The sequence below is a fragment of the Oncorhynchus mykiss genome, chromosome 6 (genome assembly GCF_057628025.1).
Source record: "Oncorhynchus mykiss isolate SJ-2025 chromosome 6, ASM5762802v1, whole genome shotgun sequence".
In the NCBI taxonomy this organism is placed as follows: domain Eukaryota; kingdom Metazoa; phylum Chordata; class Actinopteri; order Salmoniformes; family Salmonidae; genus Oncorhynchus; species Oncorhynchus mykiss.
In genome coordinates this window covers 2,386,805-2,400,591 of record NC_143027.1, presented here as the reverse complement: position 1 = coordinate 2,400,591, position 13,787 = coordinate 2,386,805, and the positions used below count along the sequence as shown (strand labels likewise).

Here is a 13,787-nt window from a genome sequence, read left to right as displayed (position 1 = left end):
GTCTATTGTCTTTATGCGCCCCTAATGGTTTTGAAGGAGGTCATACCTGCCTGCCTTGTAATCGTCGCACGTCACTGGGTCACCAGGGTTCAGCTAGTATAGCATCAACAGCTAGTATAACAGACAGCTAGTATAACAGACAGCTAGTATAACAGACAGCTAGTATAACAGACAGCTAGTATAACAGACAGCTAGTATAACAGACAGCTAGTATAACAGCCTTTGGCTGAAATGTTGCTAGCGGTACAAGAAACCACCAAAAATGTTCATTCCTAATCCCGTTTTAGTAGCGTCTGCTTGGCGATTTGAGGAGTTGAGACAAGGGGGGGGGGGGGCGGGGAATACATTTAAAATAATAATATATATATATATATATATTAAAAATAAAATAAATAAATAAATATATATATATATATATAATATCGTTTTTTAAATCGCTAGAAAAGTTAAGTTCTGTATTACAGTAAAGTCATGTTTCAATGTGTTTGTGTCCATTATGTTTGGGCCAAAACTCAAACTTCAAATAGAGAGTTGAAACTGCTTGTCAGCGAGGAAGAAATGATCTCTCATCTTTGTTGTTGTTGTGAGTGGCAGGGGAGGTGCTTGGTGTTATATAAAACAAATGGGAAGGCGCACACAGCCAACAGTCATTGCATACAGCACAGAAGAAGCGAAGGAATAGTCGCCCTCAAAACATGATATCGATATATCACCCAGCCTTACGTTGGATAGGATCAGCCCTAGTACATAAAAACACATTTCTTAATGAGGCCTGTCACTAACGATGTTCAGGAGTCCTGGGTGGATGAATCTTTGAACCTACTCCAATCAGTATTCTCAAAAACAGTCCTGCAGCATTAAGTCTGCCTCCTCTGTCCAGTGCCTAACAGTTCTGTGTGTTGGTGACTACCTCAAGTTCCTGCTTGTAGGCGGGGAGTAGGAACCGAGAGACGTGATCTGATTGGCCGAAGTGGGGGACGTTTTTTTTTTAATATTTTTTTTTTTACACACATATATATTCCACTCAGAAAGTATTCAGACCCATTAAATTTATCCCACAATGTTGTATTACAGCATGAATTTAAAGTGAATTAAATCAATCACCCAATTTACACACAATACACCATAATGACAGTGAACTTCCAATATACAGTGCCTTGCGAAAGTATTCGCCCCCCTTGAACTTTGCGACCTTTTGCCACATTTCAGGCTTCAAACATAAAGATATAAAACTGTATTTTTTTGTGAAGAATCAACAACAAGTGGGACACAATCATGAAGTGGAACGACATTTATTGGATATTTCAAACTTTTTTAACAAATCAAAAACTGAAAAATTGGGCGTGCAAAATTATTCAGCCCCTTTACTTTCAGTGCAGCAAACTCTCTCCAGAAGTTCAGTGAGGATCTCTGAATGATCCAATGTTGACCTAAATGATTAATGATGATAAATACAATCCACCTGTGTGTAATCAAGTCTCCGTATAAATGCACCTGCACTGTGATAGTCTCAGAGGTCCGTTAAAAGCGCAGAGAGCATCATGAAGAACAAGGAACACACCAGGCAGGTCCGAGATACTGTTGTGAAGAAGTTTAAAGCCGGATTTGGATACAAAAAGATTTCCCAAGCTTTAAACATCCCAAGGAGCACTGTGCAAGCGATAATATTGAAATGGAACGAGTATCAGACCACTGCAAATCTACCAAGACCTGGCCGTCCCTCTAAACTTTCAGCTCATACAAGGAGAAGACTGATCAGAGATGCAGCCAAGAGGCCCATGATCACTCTGGATGAACTGCAGAGATCTACAGCTGAGGTGGGAGACTCTGTCCATAGGACAACAATCAGTCGACAATCAGTCGTATATTGCACAAATCTGGCCTTTATGGAAGAGTGGCAAAAAGAAAGCCATTTCTTAAAGATATCCATAAAAAGTGTTGTTTAAAGTTTGCCACAAGCCACCTGGGAGACACACCAAACATGTGGAAGAAGGTGCTCTGGTCAGATGAAACCAAAATTGAACTTTTTGGCAACAATGCAAAACGTTATGTTTGGCGTAAAAGCAACACAGCTGAACACACCATCCCCACTGTCAAACATGGTGGTGGCAGCATCATGGTTTGGGCCTGCTTTTCTTCAGCAGGGACAGGGAAGATGGTTAAAATTGATGGGAAGATGGATGGAGCCAAATACAGGACCATTCTGGAAGAAAACCTGATGGAGTCTGCAAAAGACCTGAGACTGGGACGGAGATTTGTCTTCCAACAAGACAATGATCCAAAACATAAAGCAAAATCTACAATGGAATGGTTCAAAAATAAACATATCCAGGTGTTAGAATGGCCAAGTCAAAGTCCAGACCTGAATCCAATCGAGAATCTGTGGAAAGAACTGAAAACTGCTGTTCACAAATGCTCTCCATCCAACCTCACTGAGCTCGAGCTGTTTTGCAAGGAGGAATGGGAAAAAATGTCAGTCTCTCGATGTGCAAAACTGATAGAGACATACCCCAAGCGACTTACAGCTGTAATCGCAGCAAAAGGTGGCGCTACAAAGTATTAACTTAAGGGGGCTGAATAATTTTGCACACCCAATTTTTCAGTTTTTGATTTGTTAAAAAAGTTTGAAATATCCAATAAATGTCGTTCCACTTCATGATTGTGTCCCACTTGTTGATTCTTCACAAAAAAATACAGTTTTATATCTTTATGTTTGAAGCCTGAAATGTGGCAAAAGGTCGCAAAGTTCAAGGGGGCCAAATACTTTCGCAAGGCACTTATATATATATATATATATATATATATATAAAATTAAATACAGAAACAGAATTTACGTAATTATTCATACCTCTGAGTCAATACTTTGTAGAAGTATCATTGGCAGCGGTTACAAATGTGAGTCTTTCTGGGTAAATCTAAAAGCGCTTCGCACACCTGGATTGGCCAACATTTCCCATCCAGAGTTCGTTCTGTTCGGTGACCTAAACTGGGATATGCTTAACACTCCAGCAGTCCTACAATCTAAACTAGATGCCCTCAATCTCACACAAAATCATCAAGGAACCCACCAGGTACAACCCTAAATCCGTAAACATGGGCACCCACAGACAGTATCCTGACCAACTTGCCCTCCAAATACACCTCCGCTGTTTTCAATCAGGATCTCAGCGATCACTACCTCATTGCCTGTATCCGCGGTCAAACGACCACCCCTCATCAATGTCAAACGCTCCATAAAACACTTCAGCGAACAGGTCTTTCTAGTCGACCTGGCCCGGGTATCCTGGAAGGATACTGATCTCATCCCATCAGTCGAGCATGCCTGGTCATTCCTTAAAAAGTAATTTCCTCACCATCTTAGATAAGCATGCCCCGTTCAAAAAATGCAAAACTAAGAACAGATATAGCTCTTGGTTCACTCCAGTGCTAACTGCCATCGACCAGCACAAAAACATCCTGTGGTGGACTGCAATAGCATCAAATAGTCCCCACGATATGCACCTGTTCAGGGAAGTCAGGAACCAATACACGCAGTCAAAGGCTAGCTTTTTCAAGCAGAAATTCACATCCTGTAGCTCTAACTCCAAAACATTTTGGGACACTGTAAAGTCCATGGAGAACAAGAGCAACACCTCCCAGCTGCCCACTGCACTGAGCCTTCCGGTTACTAGTCCAACACTCTAACCACTAGGCTACCCTGCCGCCCCTCCACTCTAACCACTAGGCTACCCTGCCGCCCCTACACTCTAACCACTAGGCTACCCTGCCGCCCCTCCGCTCTAACCACTAGGCTACCCTGCCGCTCCTCCACTCTAACCACTAGGCTACCCTGCCGCCCCTACACTCTAACCACTAGGCTACCCTGCCTCCTCTACACTCTAACCACTAGGCTACCCTGCTGAATTTGCAGTAACTTTTTTCCCCCATTTAAAGATGTTGCTGCAAAAAACAAAAAAAATGAAAGTGGAAATGACTCGACCATTGATTGATGTTTCAGCTTTTCCCGCAGTGATAAGTTCAGTGTTCGACTAGTGACATGCAGTTACAAGCCTGCTAGAGGTAGCAGCTAGTTACCCTAGTTACCCTTACCAGAAGCAACAGTTCGATCCATGTGGAAAATCTGGTTGAATAGCAGTCAAGTGTCTGTAAAAAAATAAAAAAATAAAATAAAATTCCCCAACATCCCTCTGGAAGGTTTGCTCTGAGTTAAGTTTATTTAGGGAGAAAGTTAGAGGCATAAATATCATATACAGCCAACAAATACCATTAGAGTAACAGAGAATGTATATTTGTTGGCTGTATGATATTTATGCCTCTAACTTTCTCCCTAAATAAACTTAACTCGGAGCAAACCTTCCAATCTCAGAGACATGTTACCCCATCACCATTACAGTAACAGGGAATGTATGAGGGGTTAACATCCCTCTGAGATGGGAAGGATTGCATTCCCTGTTACTGTAATGGTGAGGGGGTAACATGTCTCTGGCATATGATATTTGTGCGGCTAACTTTCCTCACTCCAGTATTCGTGATTCAGTCAGGATTATCTGTAAATCATGGTAGCAGCCACTTTAAATGAAGTGTTTAGAAATATATTTTTAAAAAGCGACACAATATCAACTATTTATTTCTATCGGTGCAACAAAATGTTTTTACCTGAAATATAACCAAAACAAAAACAGAACATTTGTACTCACAAGCTTGACGTAGACGTCGATTGGTATGAATGTGAACAAATACTAAACTTTTTACTACACCTAAAAAATAAAAATAGGGAGACATGCTGTAATTTTCTAAACAGCTCACCTGATATGAAAATACCCTCAAATTAAAAAGCTGACAATCTGCACTTAAACCTCAGTCACATTGTATCATTACAGTGCTGCAGTACAGAGTCACAACGTGGGTCAATGTCCCTGTCGGAGCTCTGTGGAGTTCTGTTCTGTGGAGTTCTGTTCTGTGGAGTTCTGTTCTGTGGAGTTCTGTTCTGTGGAGTTCTGTTCTGTGGAGTTCTGTTCTGTGGAGTTCTGTTCTGTGGAGTTCTGTTCTGTGGAGTTCTGTTCTGTGGAGTTCTGTTCTGTGGAGTTCTGTTCTGTGGAGTTCTGTCCTTTCTGGTCTATTAATGTTCTGTTTTATGTCCTGTTTCATCCCCAGGAAGAGCACCCGCTGCTTTAGCAACATCTAAATGTGGACCCCAGGAAGAGCACCCGCTGCTTTAGCTACATCTAAATGTGTAAACCCAGGAAGAGCACCCGCTGCTTTAGCTACATCTAAATGTGGATCCTAATCCCATGTCAAATAATACTTAGAGGTAGATTTAGCATTTAAAAATAAATAAATAAATAAAAAGCAGACATTTCAGTTATACCTGATCTCTACCCAAAACAGCCAACTGCAAAGCAACAGAAACATTGAGTGTCACAGGCAGCATTTTGGTCATATATGAACCAGATATCATAACAGACCATTCCACACAATGGTAGAGTAGAATTCTGTCGAGAAACATGCGCACTCAGAATTAGTCAAAAGTAGTTTGGTGCCAATTCCCTCGTAGTTAAAACCAAACTCAGTAAGACAACAAAATAGCAAATTTCCTTTTCTGGTGTAATATATCTGGAAAAATTGATAGATTAAATGCTTAAAATTAGTGATTTGTCTCATTTGAAAAGTTATTATTAAAATAAAGTTTTCTACACAAATTAAAATCACTGAAGATATGGTGTACCGTTGTCCCATTCATTTCCTAATGGATGATTTCACACCATTGGTCTCTCTGACAACAGAGGGAAGGGGGGGGGGGGGGGGGAAGCCATTTTGTCCAGTGGTCAGCATGCTGACAGGTCAGAAAGAGCCACCATGCTCTGCCTGCTAATGCCATGAAGAATAGTCTTGGCTTTCCATCAATGAGCTCTAAGCTGCTGCTACAGGAAACGTGCTCTCAAAAAGAGACGCAGGAAAATTGCCCTGAAAAACATTTAAAACAGCACCCCACAACTAAAATGGTCATTAAAACATTACCACCTAATAGGCCGAACTGTTTCTCATAAATACTGTTGTGTGTTTATGGGTTAAATGGCACAATCCTCTTGGTACGACAACAGCCATCTAAGTTGTCGACTAAAGTTGATTTGGATAGAAATATTGGGTAGCCTACTACAGCTGTGTTCTAGTAAACCAAATCATTCTAAAGGACTATATTGGGTAGCAGCTGTGTTCTAGTAAACCAAATCATTCTAAAGGACTCTAGATTAGCTGTGTTCTAGTAAACCAAATCATTCTAAAGGACTCTAGATTAGCTGTGTTCTAGTAAACCAAATCATTCTAAAGGACTCTAGATTAGCTGTGTTCTAGTAAACCAAATCATTCTAAAAGGACTCTAGATTAGCTGTGTTCTAGTAAACCAAATCATTCTAAAGGACTATATTGGGTAGCAGCTGTGTTCTAGTAAACCAAATCATTCTAAAGGACTATATTGGGTAGCAGCTGTGTTCTAGTAAACCAAATCATTCTAAAGGACTCTAGATTAGCTGTGTTCTAGTAAACCAAATCATTCTAAAGGACTCTAGATTAGCTGTGTTCTAGTAAACCAAATCATTCTAAAGGACTCTAGATTAGCTGTGTTCTAGTAAACCAAATCATTCTAAAGGACTCTAGATTAGCTGTGTTCTAGTAAACCAAATCATTCTAAAAGGACTCTAGATTAGCTGTGTTCTAGTAAACCAAATCATTCTAAAGGACTCTAGATTAGCTGTGTTCTAGTAAACCAAATCATTCTAAAGGACTCTAGATTAGCTGTGTTCTAGTAAACCAAATCATTCTAAAGGACTCTAGATTAGCTGTGTTCTAGTAAACCAAATCATTCTAAAGGACTCTAGATTAGCTGTGTTCTAGTAAACCAAATCATTCTAAAGGACTCTAGATTAGCTGTGTTCTAGTAAACCAAATCATTCTAAAGGACTCTAGATTAGCTGTGTTCTAGTAAACCAAATCATTCTAAAGGACTCTAGATTAGCTGTGTTCTAGTAAACCAAATCATTCTAAAAGGACTCTAGATTAGCTGTGTTCTAGTAAACCAAATCATTCTAAAAGGACTCTAGATTAGCTGTGTTCTAGTAAACCAAATCATTCTAAAGGACTCTAGATTAGCTGTGTTCTAGTAAACCAAATCATTCTAAAGGACTCTAGATTAGCTGTGTTCTAGTAAACCAAATCATTCTAAAGGACTCTAGATTAGCTGTGTTCTAGTAAACCAAATCATTCTAAAGGACTCTAGATTAGCTGTGTTCTAGTAAACCAAATCATTCTAAAGGACTCTAGATTAGCTGTGTTCTAGTAAACCAAATCATTCTAAAGGACTCTAGATTAGCTGTGTTCTAGTAAACCAAATCATTCTAAAGGACTCTAGATTAGCTGTGTTCTAGTAAACCAAATCATTCTAAAGGACTCTAGATTAGCTGTGTTCTAGTAAACCAAATCATTCTAAAGGACTCTAGATTAGCTGTGTTCTAGTAAACCAAATCATTCTAAAGGACTCTAGATTAGCTGTGTTCTAGTAAACCAAATCATTCTAAAAGGACTCTAGATTAGCTGTGTTCTAGTAAACCAAATCATTCTAAAGGACTCTAGATTAGCTGTGTTCTAGTAAACCAAATCATTCTAAAGGACTCTAGATTAGCTGTGTTTTAGTAAACCAAATCATTCTAAAGGACTCTAGATTAGCTGTGTTTTTGGTAGGTTTGTGTACGATAGGTGACAGCAAGATACAGGGTCTTGCAAAAGTATTCAAACCCCTTAGATTTGACATTGTGTTAAAAAGTGAGATTTTAAAAAAAACTTTCATTTTGTGTCAACAATCTACACAAAATACGCTAAAATGTCAAAGTGGAAGAAATTCTATTTAAAAAAATAAGATTAAAACAAATAAAATAACTCAGTCAGTTCATTTGGAAAGAATTCAGACCATTTTCCACATTTTGTAACATTACAGCCTTATTCTAAAATGCATTTAATTTTCCCCCTTGTCAACCTACACACAATAGATACATTTTTACAAATAAAAAACACTGAAATATGACAAGTATTCAAACCCTTTAGTCAGTACTTTTGGCAGCGATTACAGCCTCGAGTCTTCTTGGGTATGACGCTACAAGCTTGGCACAGCTGTATTTGGGGAGTTTCTCCCATTCTTCTCTGCAGATCATCTCAAGCTCTGTCAGGTTGGATGGGGAGCGTCGCTGCACAGCTATTTTCAGGTCTCTCCAGAGATGTTCGATTAGGTTCAAGTCTGGGCTCTAGCTGGGCAACTCAAGAACATTCAGAGACTTTGTGCTTAGGGTCACTGTTCTTTTGGAAGGTGAACTGTCGCCCAGACCGAGGTCCTGAGCACTCTGGGGCAGGATTCCATCTCTCTGTACTTTGCTCCGTTCATCTATCCCTCGATCCGGACTAGTATCCCAGTTCCTGACGCTGAAAAACATCCCACAGCATGCACCATGCTTCACCGTAGGGATGGTGACTGGTTTCCTCCAGATGTGACGCTTGGCATTTAGGCCAAATTGTTTCATCTTGGTTTCATCAGACCAGAGAATCTTGTCTGAGACACCTATAAGTGCTTTTTTGGCTAACTCCAAGTGGGCTGTCATTGGGGCTGATGCGGTGACCGTATCACGTCGATGTTCACAAGTCATGAAGGTTTCCGCTCAGGTTAAGGATGTGTCACTGCAACCTTAAAGGTTCTCGATGATGTCACCATTGCCCCTTGATTCTAAGCAATGTTGTGCTGCTATTTTTATTGACTTGGCCAAAGCTTTTGATACGGTAGAACATTCCATTCTTGTGGGCCGGCTAACGAGTATTGGTGTCTCGGAGGGGTCTATGGCCTGGTTTGCCAACTACCTCTCTCAAAGACTGCAGTGTATAAAGTCAGAACATATGTTGTCTCAGCCACTGCCTGTCACCAAGGGAGGACACCAAGGCTCGATCCTAGGCCCCACGCTCTTCTCAATTTACATCAACATAGCAGGCAGTAGGAAGCTCTCATCCATTTACAGTTGAAGTCGGAGGTTTACATCCACTTAGGTTGCAGTCATTAAAACTCGTTTTTCAACCACCCCACAAATGTATTTTTAACAAACTATAGTTTTGGCAAGTCGGGATAGGACATCTACTGTATGCATGACAAGTAATTTTTCCAACAATTGTTTAAAGACAGATTACTTAACTTATAACTCACTGTATCATAATTCCAGTGGTTCAGAAGTTTACATACACTAACTTGGCTGTGCCTTTAAACAGCTTGGAAAATTCTAGAAGATTATGTCATTAGAAGCTTCTGATAGGCTAATTGACTTCATTTGAGTCAATTGGAGGTGTACCTGTGGATGTATTTCAAGGCCTACCTTCAAACTCAGTGCCTCTTTGCTTGACATCATGGGAAAATCAAAAGAAATCAGCCAAGACCTCAGAAACAAAATTGGAGACCTTCACAAGTCTGATTCATCCTTGGGAGCAATTTCCAAAACGCCTAAAGGTACCACGTTCATCTGTACAAGCAATAGTACGCAAGTATAAACACCATGGGACCATGCAGCCGTCATACCACTCAGGAAGGAGAAGCATTCTGTCTCCTAGAGATGAACGTACTTTGGTGCGAAAAGTGCAAATCAATCCCAGAACAACAGCAAAGGACCTTGTGAAGATGCTGGAGGAAACAAGTACAAAAGTAACTATATCCACAGTAAAACCAGTCCTATATCGACATAACCTGAAAGGCCGCTCAGCAAGGAAGAAGCCACTGCACCAAATCCTCCATAAAAAAGCCTGACTACGGTTTGCAACTGCACATGGGACAAAGATCGTACTTTTTGGAGAAATGTCCTCTGGTCTGATTAAACAAAAATAGAACTGTTTGGCCATAATGACCATCGCTATGTTTGGAGGAAAAAGGGGGAGACTTGCGAGCCAAAGGACACCATCAAAACCGTGAAGCACGGGGGTGGGGGTGCTTATCTGCAGGAGGGACTGGTGCACTGGTGACTGGTGTCACAACATAGATGGCTTCATGAGGATGGAAAATGATGTGGATATATTGAAGCAACATCTCAAGACATCAGGCAGGAAGTTAAAGCTTGGTCGCAAATGGGTCTTCCAAATGGACAATGACCCCAAGCATACTTCCAAAATTGTGGCAAAATGGCTTAAGGGCAAAGTCAAGGTATTGGAGTGGCCATCACAAAGCCATAACCTCACACCTATAGAACATTTGTAGGAAGAACTGAAAAAGCATGTGCATGCAAGGAGGCCTACAAACCTGACTCGGTTACACCAGCTCTGTCAGGAGGAATGGGCCAAAATTCACCCAACTTATTCTGGGAAATTTGTGGAAAGCTACCCAAAACGTTTGACCCAAGTTAAACAATTTAAAGGCAATGCTACCAAACATTAATTGAGTGTATGTAAACTTCTGACCCACTGGGAATGTGATGAAAGAAAAAAGCTGATATAAATCATTCACTCTACTATTATTCTGACATTTCACATTCTTAAAATAAAGTGGTGACTAACTGACCTAAAACAGGGAATTTTTACTAGGATTAAATGTCAAGAATTGTGAAAAACAGAGTTTAAATGTATTTGGCTAAGGTGTATGTAAACTTCCGACTTCAACTTTAGGTTACAGTCTAACAAATAACACTTAAACTTTCAACGTCAACTGTATATGCAGAAGATAGTCTTATACTAAGCTGGCCCCTCCCCGGATTTTGTGTTAAATGCTCTACAAAGCTTTCTTAGTGTCCAACAAGCTCTCTCTTTGGTAAGAAGAATGCCCCTCTCCCCACAGGTGTGATTCCTACCTCTGAGGGTTTAGAGCTCGAGGTAGTCACCTCATACAAATACTTGGGAGTATGGCTAGACGGTACACTGTCCTTCTCTCAGCACTTATCAAAGAAGCAGGCTAAAGTTAAATCTAGATTTGGTTTCCTCTATCGTAGTCGCTCCTCTTTCACCCCAGCTGCCAAACTAACCCTGATTCAGATGACCATCCTACCCATGCTAGATGACATAATTTATAGCTCGGCAGGTAAGGGTGCTCTGGAACGGCTAGATGTTCTTCACTATTCGGCCATCAGATTTGCCACCAATGCTCCTTATAGGACACATCACTGCACTCTATACTCCTCTGTAAACTGGTCATCTCTGTAAACCCGTCGCAAGACTCACTGGTTGATGCTTATTTATAAAACCCCCCCCTATGTGAGATATCTACTGCAGCCCTCATCCTCCACATACAACACCCGTTCTGCCAGTCACATTCTGTTAAAGGTCCCCAAAGCACACACATCCCTGGGTCGCTCCTCTTTTCAGTTTGTTGCAGCTAGCGACTGGAACGAGCTGCAACAAACACTCAAACTGGACAGTTTTATCTCAGTCTCTTCATTCAAAGACTCAATCATGGACACTGACAGTTGTGGCTGCTTTGCGTATTGTAGTCTCTACCTTCTTGCCCTTCGTGCTGTTGTCTGTACCATGCTGTGTTGCCACCATGCTGTGTTGCCACCATGCTGTGTTGCCACCATGCTGTGTTGCCATCTTAGGTCTCTTTTTATGTAGTGTTGTCTGTCTTGTCATGATGCGTGTTTTATATAGTAATTTTTTATCCCAGCACTCCCCGCAGGAGGTCTTTTGGTAGGCCGTCATTGTAAATAAGAATTTGTTCTTAACCGACTTGCCTAGTTAAATAAAGGTTAAATAAAATTTTAAAAAATATTTTATTTTTCCAGCTGCATTTAGTTTCAGGACTGGGTTTTATTTTAATGTTACCGCCTATCAGCCATTGTTTATTAAATCAGAATCCGCTGCGAAGTTGAAGGCTCTGCTGTATCTACAGAAGTCAGGTCCTGAATACTGAGCAGAGCTGTTGAGTGTTTATACTGGAACTGACGCCCCCACCTACCATCAACCAATCATGTCAATGTGGAACGAACAGAGCAGAGCTGCACCGTCACACAATGTGGGGTATGGAGATCAATTAGGCCTGTGCATGCGCCGCTCACCCCCTCCAGACGAAGCCCATGACCCTATTTTTGGATCAAGCATAAACTGGCAGATTTGCCAATTTATGGAAGATGACAAAACTCGAGATAAATATAGATGGCAAATTCAAAAGATACGCCGGTAGTTTCCATCGGTGACGACGTTTTACCAAAAAGAGACTTAACAAATCCAGCTCCAGAACCTAATCTTGTCATTTTTTTTTTTAACAGCAACAGATAACATTATAGCCTCCCTACTGTTATTTTTTACTGTTTTTATTTCTTTACTTATGTTGTTCACCTAATACCTTTTTTTTTAAACTTGAAAATCACTATTGGTTAGTAAGCATTTCACTATAAGGTCTACTACACCTGTTGTGTTCGGCGCATGTGACAAATAAACTTTAATTTGATTAGCTAGTTAGCTAAGTTAGATATGGTTAGCAAGATAGCTAGTTTGCTAATGTTACCATGCTAGCTACACTGACAGCTGTCAGTGCCCCATTTGTTGATGTTTATTCCTAGCCAACATGCTTCTACATTGCTTACTGTTTGGGGTTTTAGGCTGGGTGTCTGTACAGCACTGTGACATCGGCTGATGTAAAAATAAATATATATATTAAAAAAAGGGCTTTATACAATTTGATTGATTATTAACTCCATGCTTAATTTCCCACAACCAATTATTGAATATGTATAAGTAACCTTCAAATTAAATCGGAGGTGGAACCAAACGTACATTTCCCAACGAGGACAGGATATTACGGCAAAGTGGAGGCCGCAACTTCCTTTGGGGAATCCTTTAAAGGTCCGGGATCCTTGGGCCGTGTGCCCTCCCCCCCATTGAAGTGTATATATTTTTTTTTATTGGCTAGGTTAGGGTTAAAGGTAGTGAAGGTCCCTAGGATCCCTGATAGCACCGACTGTCCTTTAAAATTGGGTTCCCGCAGTGATGGATCGCATATTTCCAATTCCAAGGAGTCATATCCTACCTGTACTGTGCAGCACCACCGTGGGTAAATCCAAAGTAGTTGCCGGTAGCCATTTTGGCATCTTCACCAAGCCGGCTGGGCACTGCAGAAAGGGGACAAAGATACATCGAGGGTGAACGGTGGGTTAGGTAGCTAGCTACTGTTTGAAGCAAGACCCCCGCATACAGTACACTGCAGAGGCGTTAAAACAGGCAGAAAGAGCACTTCAAGGACACACCGACAAACCCACCCCCAGCTTTCCTCGTAAATGTTATAAATTATTAATTGTTAAGTCTTGTTACCTAATTCAATCGTTTTTATTAACGTTAACTCACCATAGGTGAAGGAGACCACTGGACATATAGGAATCATTGGGTTTGTATTTTCTGACGAACTCTTGTCTTGTAACCCTGCGTATTTATATGAGAAGGTCGGACCAGGAAATGGACCAGGCGCGCATGCAGATATACATGGGAATTGTAGTTCTATTAGGCCTCTGATTATTTTTATTTTTTTCTGATGTCGACGGACTTGGCCAAACCATAATATCAAATTATCAGGGGTGGAAAAAGTACCCAGTTGTCATACTTTAATAGAGAATGACTCAAGTAAATGTGAAAGTCACCCATTAAAATATTACTTGAGTAAAAGTAAAAAAGTATTTGATATTTTCGCTACACCGGCAATAACATCTGCTAAACATGTGTATGTGACAAATAACATTTGATTTGATTTTTCAGTATCGAAAGTAAATTTAATTTCTAAAATATTAAGTATCAAAGGT

The 13,787-nt window shown here is 40.5% G+C and overlaps 1 protein-coding gene across 22 annotated transcripts in view; it reads right to left on the bottom strand.

The window, feature by feature from the left end:
• LOC110525160 (zinc finger RNA-binding protein) overlaps nucleotides 1-13,469 on the bottom strand; it is a 62,826-nt gene extending 49,357 nt beyond the window's left edge. For 11 of the 22 annotated variants that reach the window (XR_016496476.1, XR_016496477.1, XR_016496478.1 and 8 more), the window contains exons 1-3: nucleotides 13,339-13,449; nucleotides 13,025-13,106; nucleotides 4,090-4,143 (exon numbers count right to left, since the gene is read on the bottom strand). Coding sequence is in view for 16 of the 22 variants with exons in the window: in XM_036979203.2 (XP_036835098.2) it covers nucleotides 4,090-4,143; nucleotides 13,025-13,106; nucleotides 13,339-13,375 (173 nt within the window). In the remaining 6 variants the exon portion in view is untranslated. Of the gene's footprint in view, nucleotides 1-4,089; nucleotides 4,144-13,024; nucleotides 13,107-13,338 lie in introns of all 22 variants that reach the window. The other 11 variants (XR_016496479.1, XR_016496480.1, XR_016496481.1 and 8 more) reach the window with 3 other exon arrangements.
• Nucleotides 13,470-13,787: the final 318 nt, after the last annotated feature.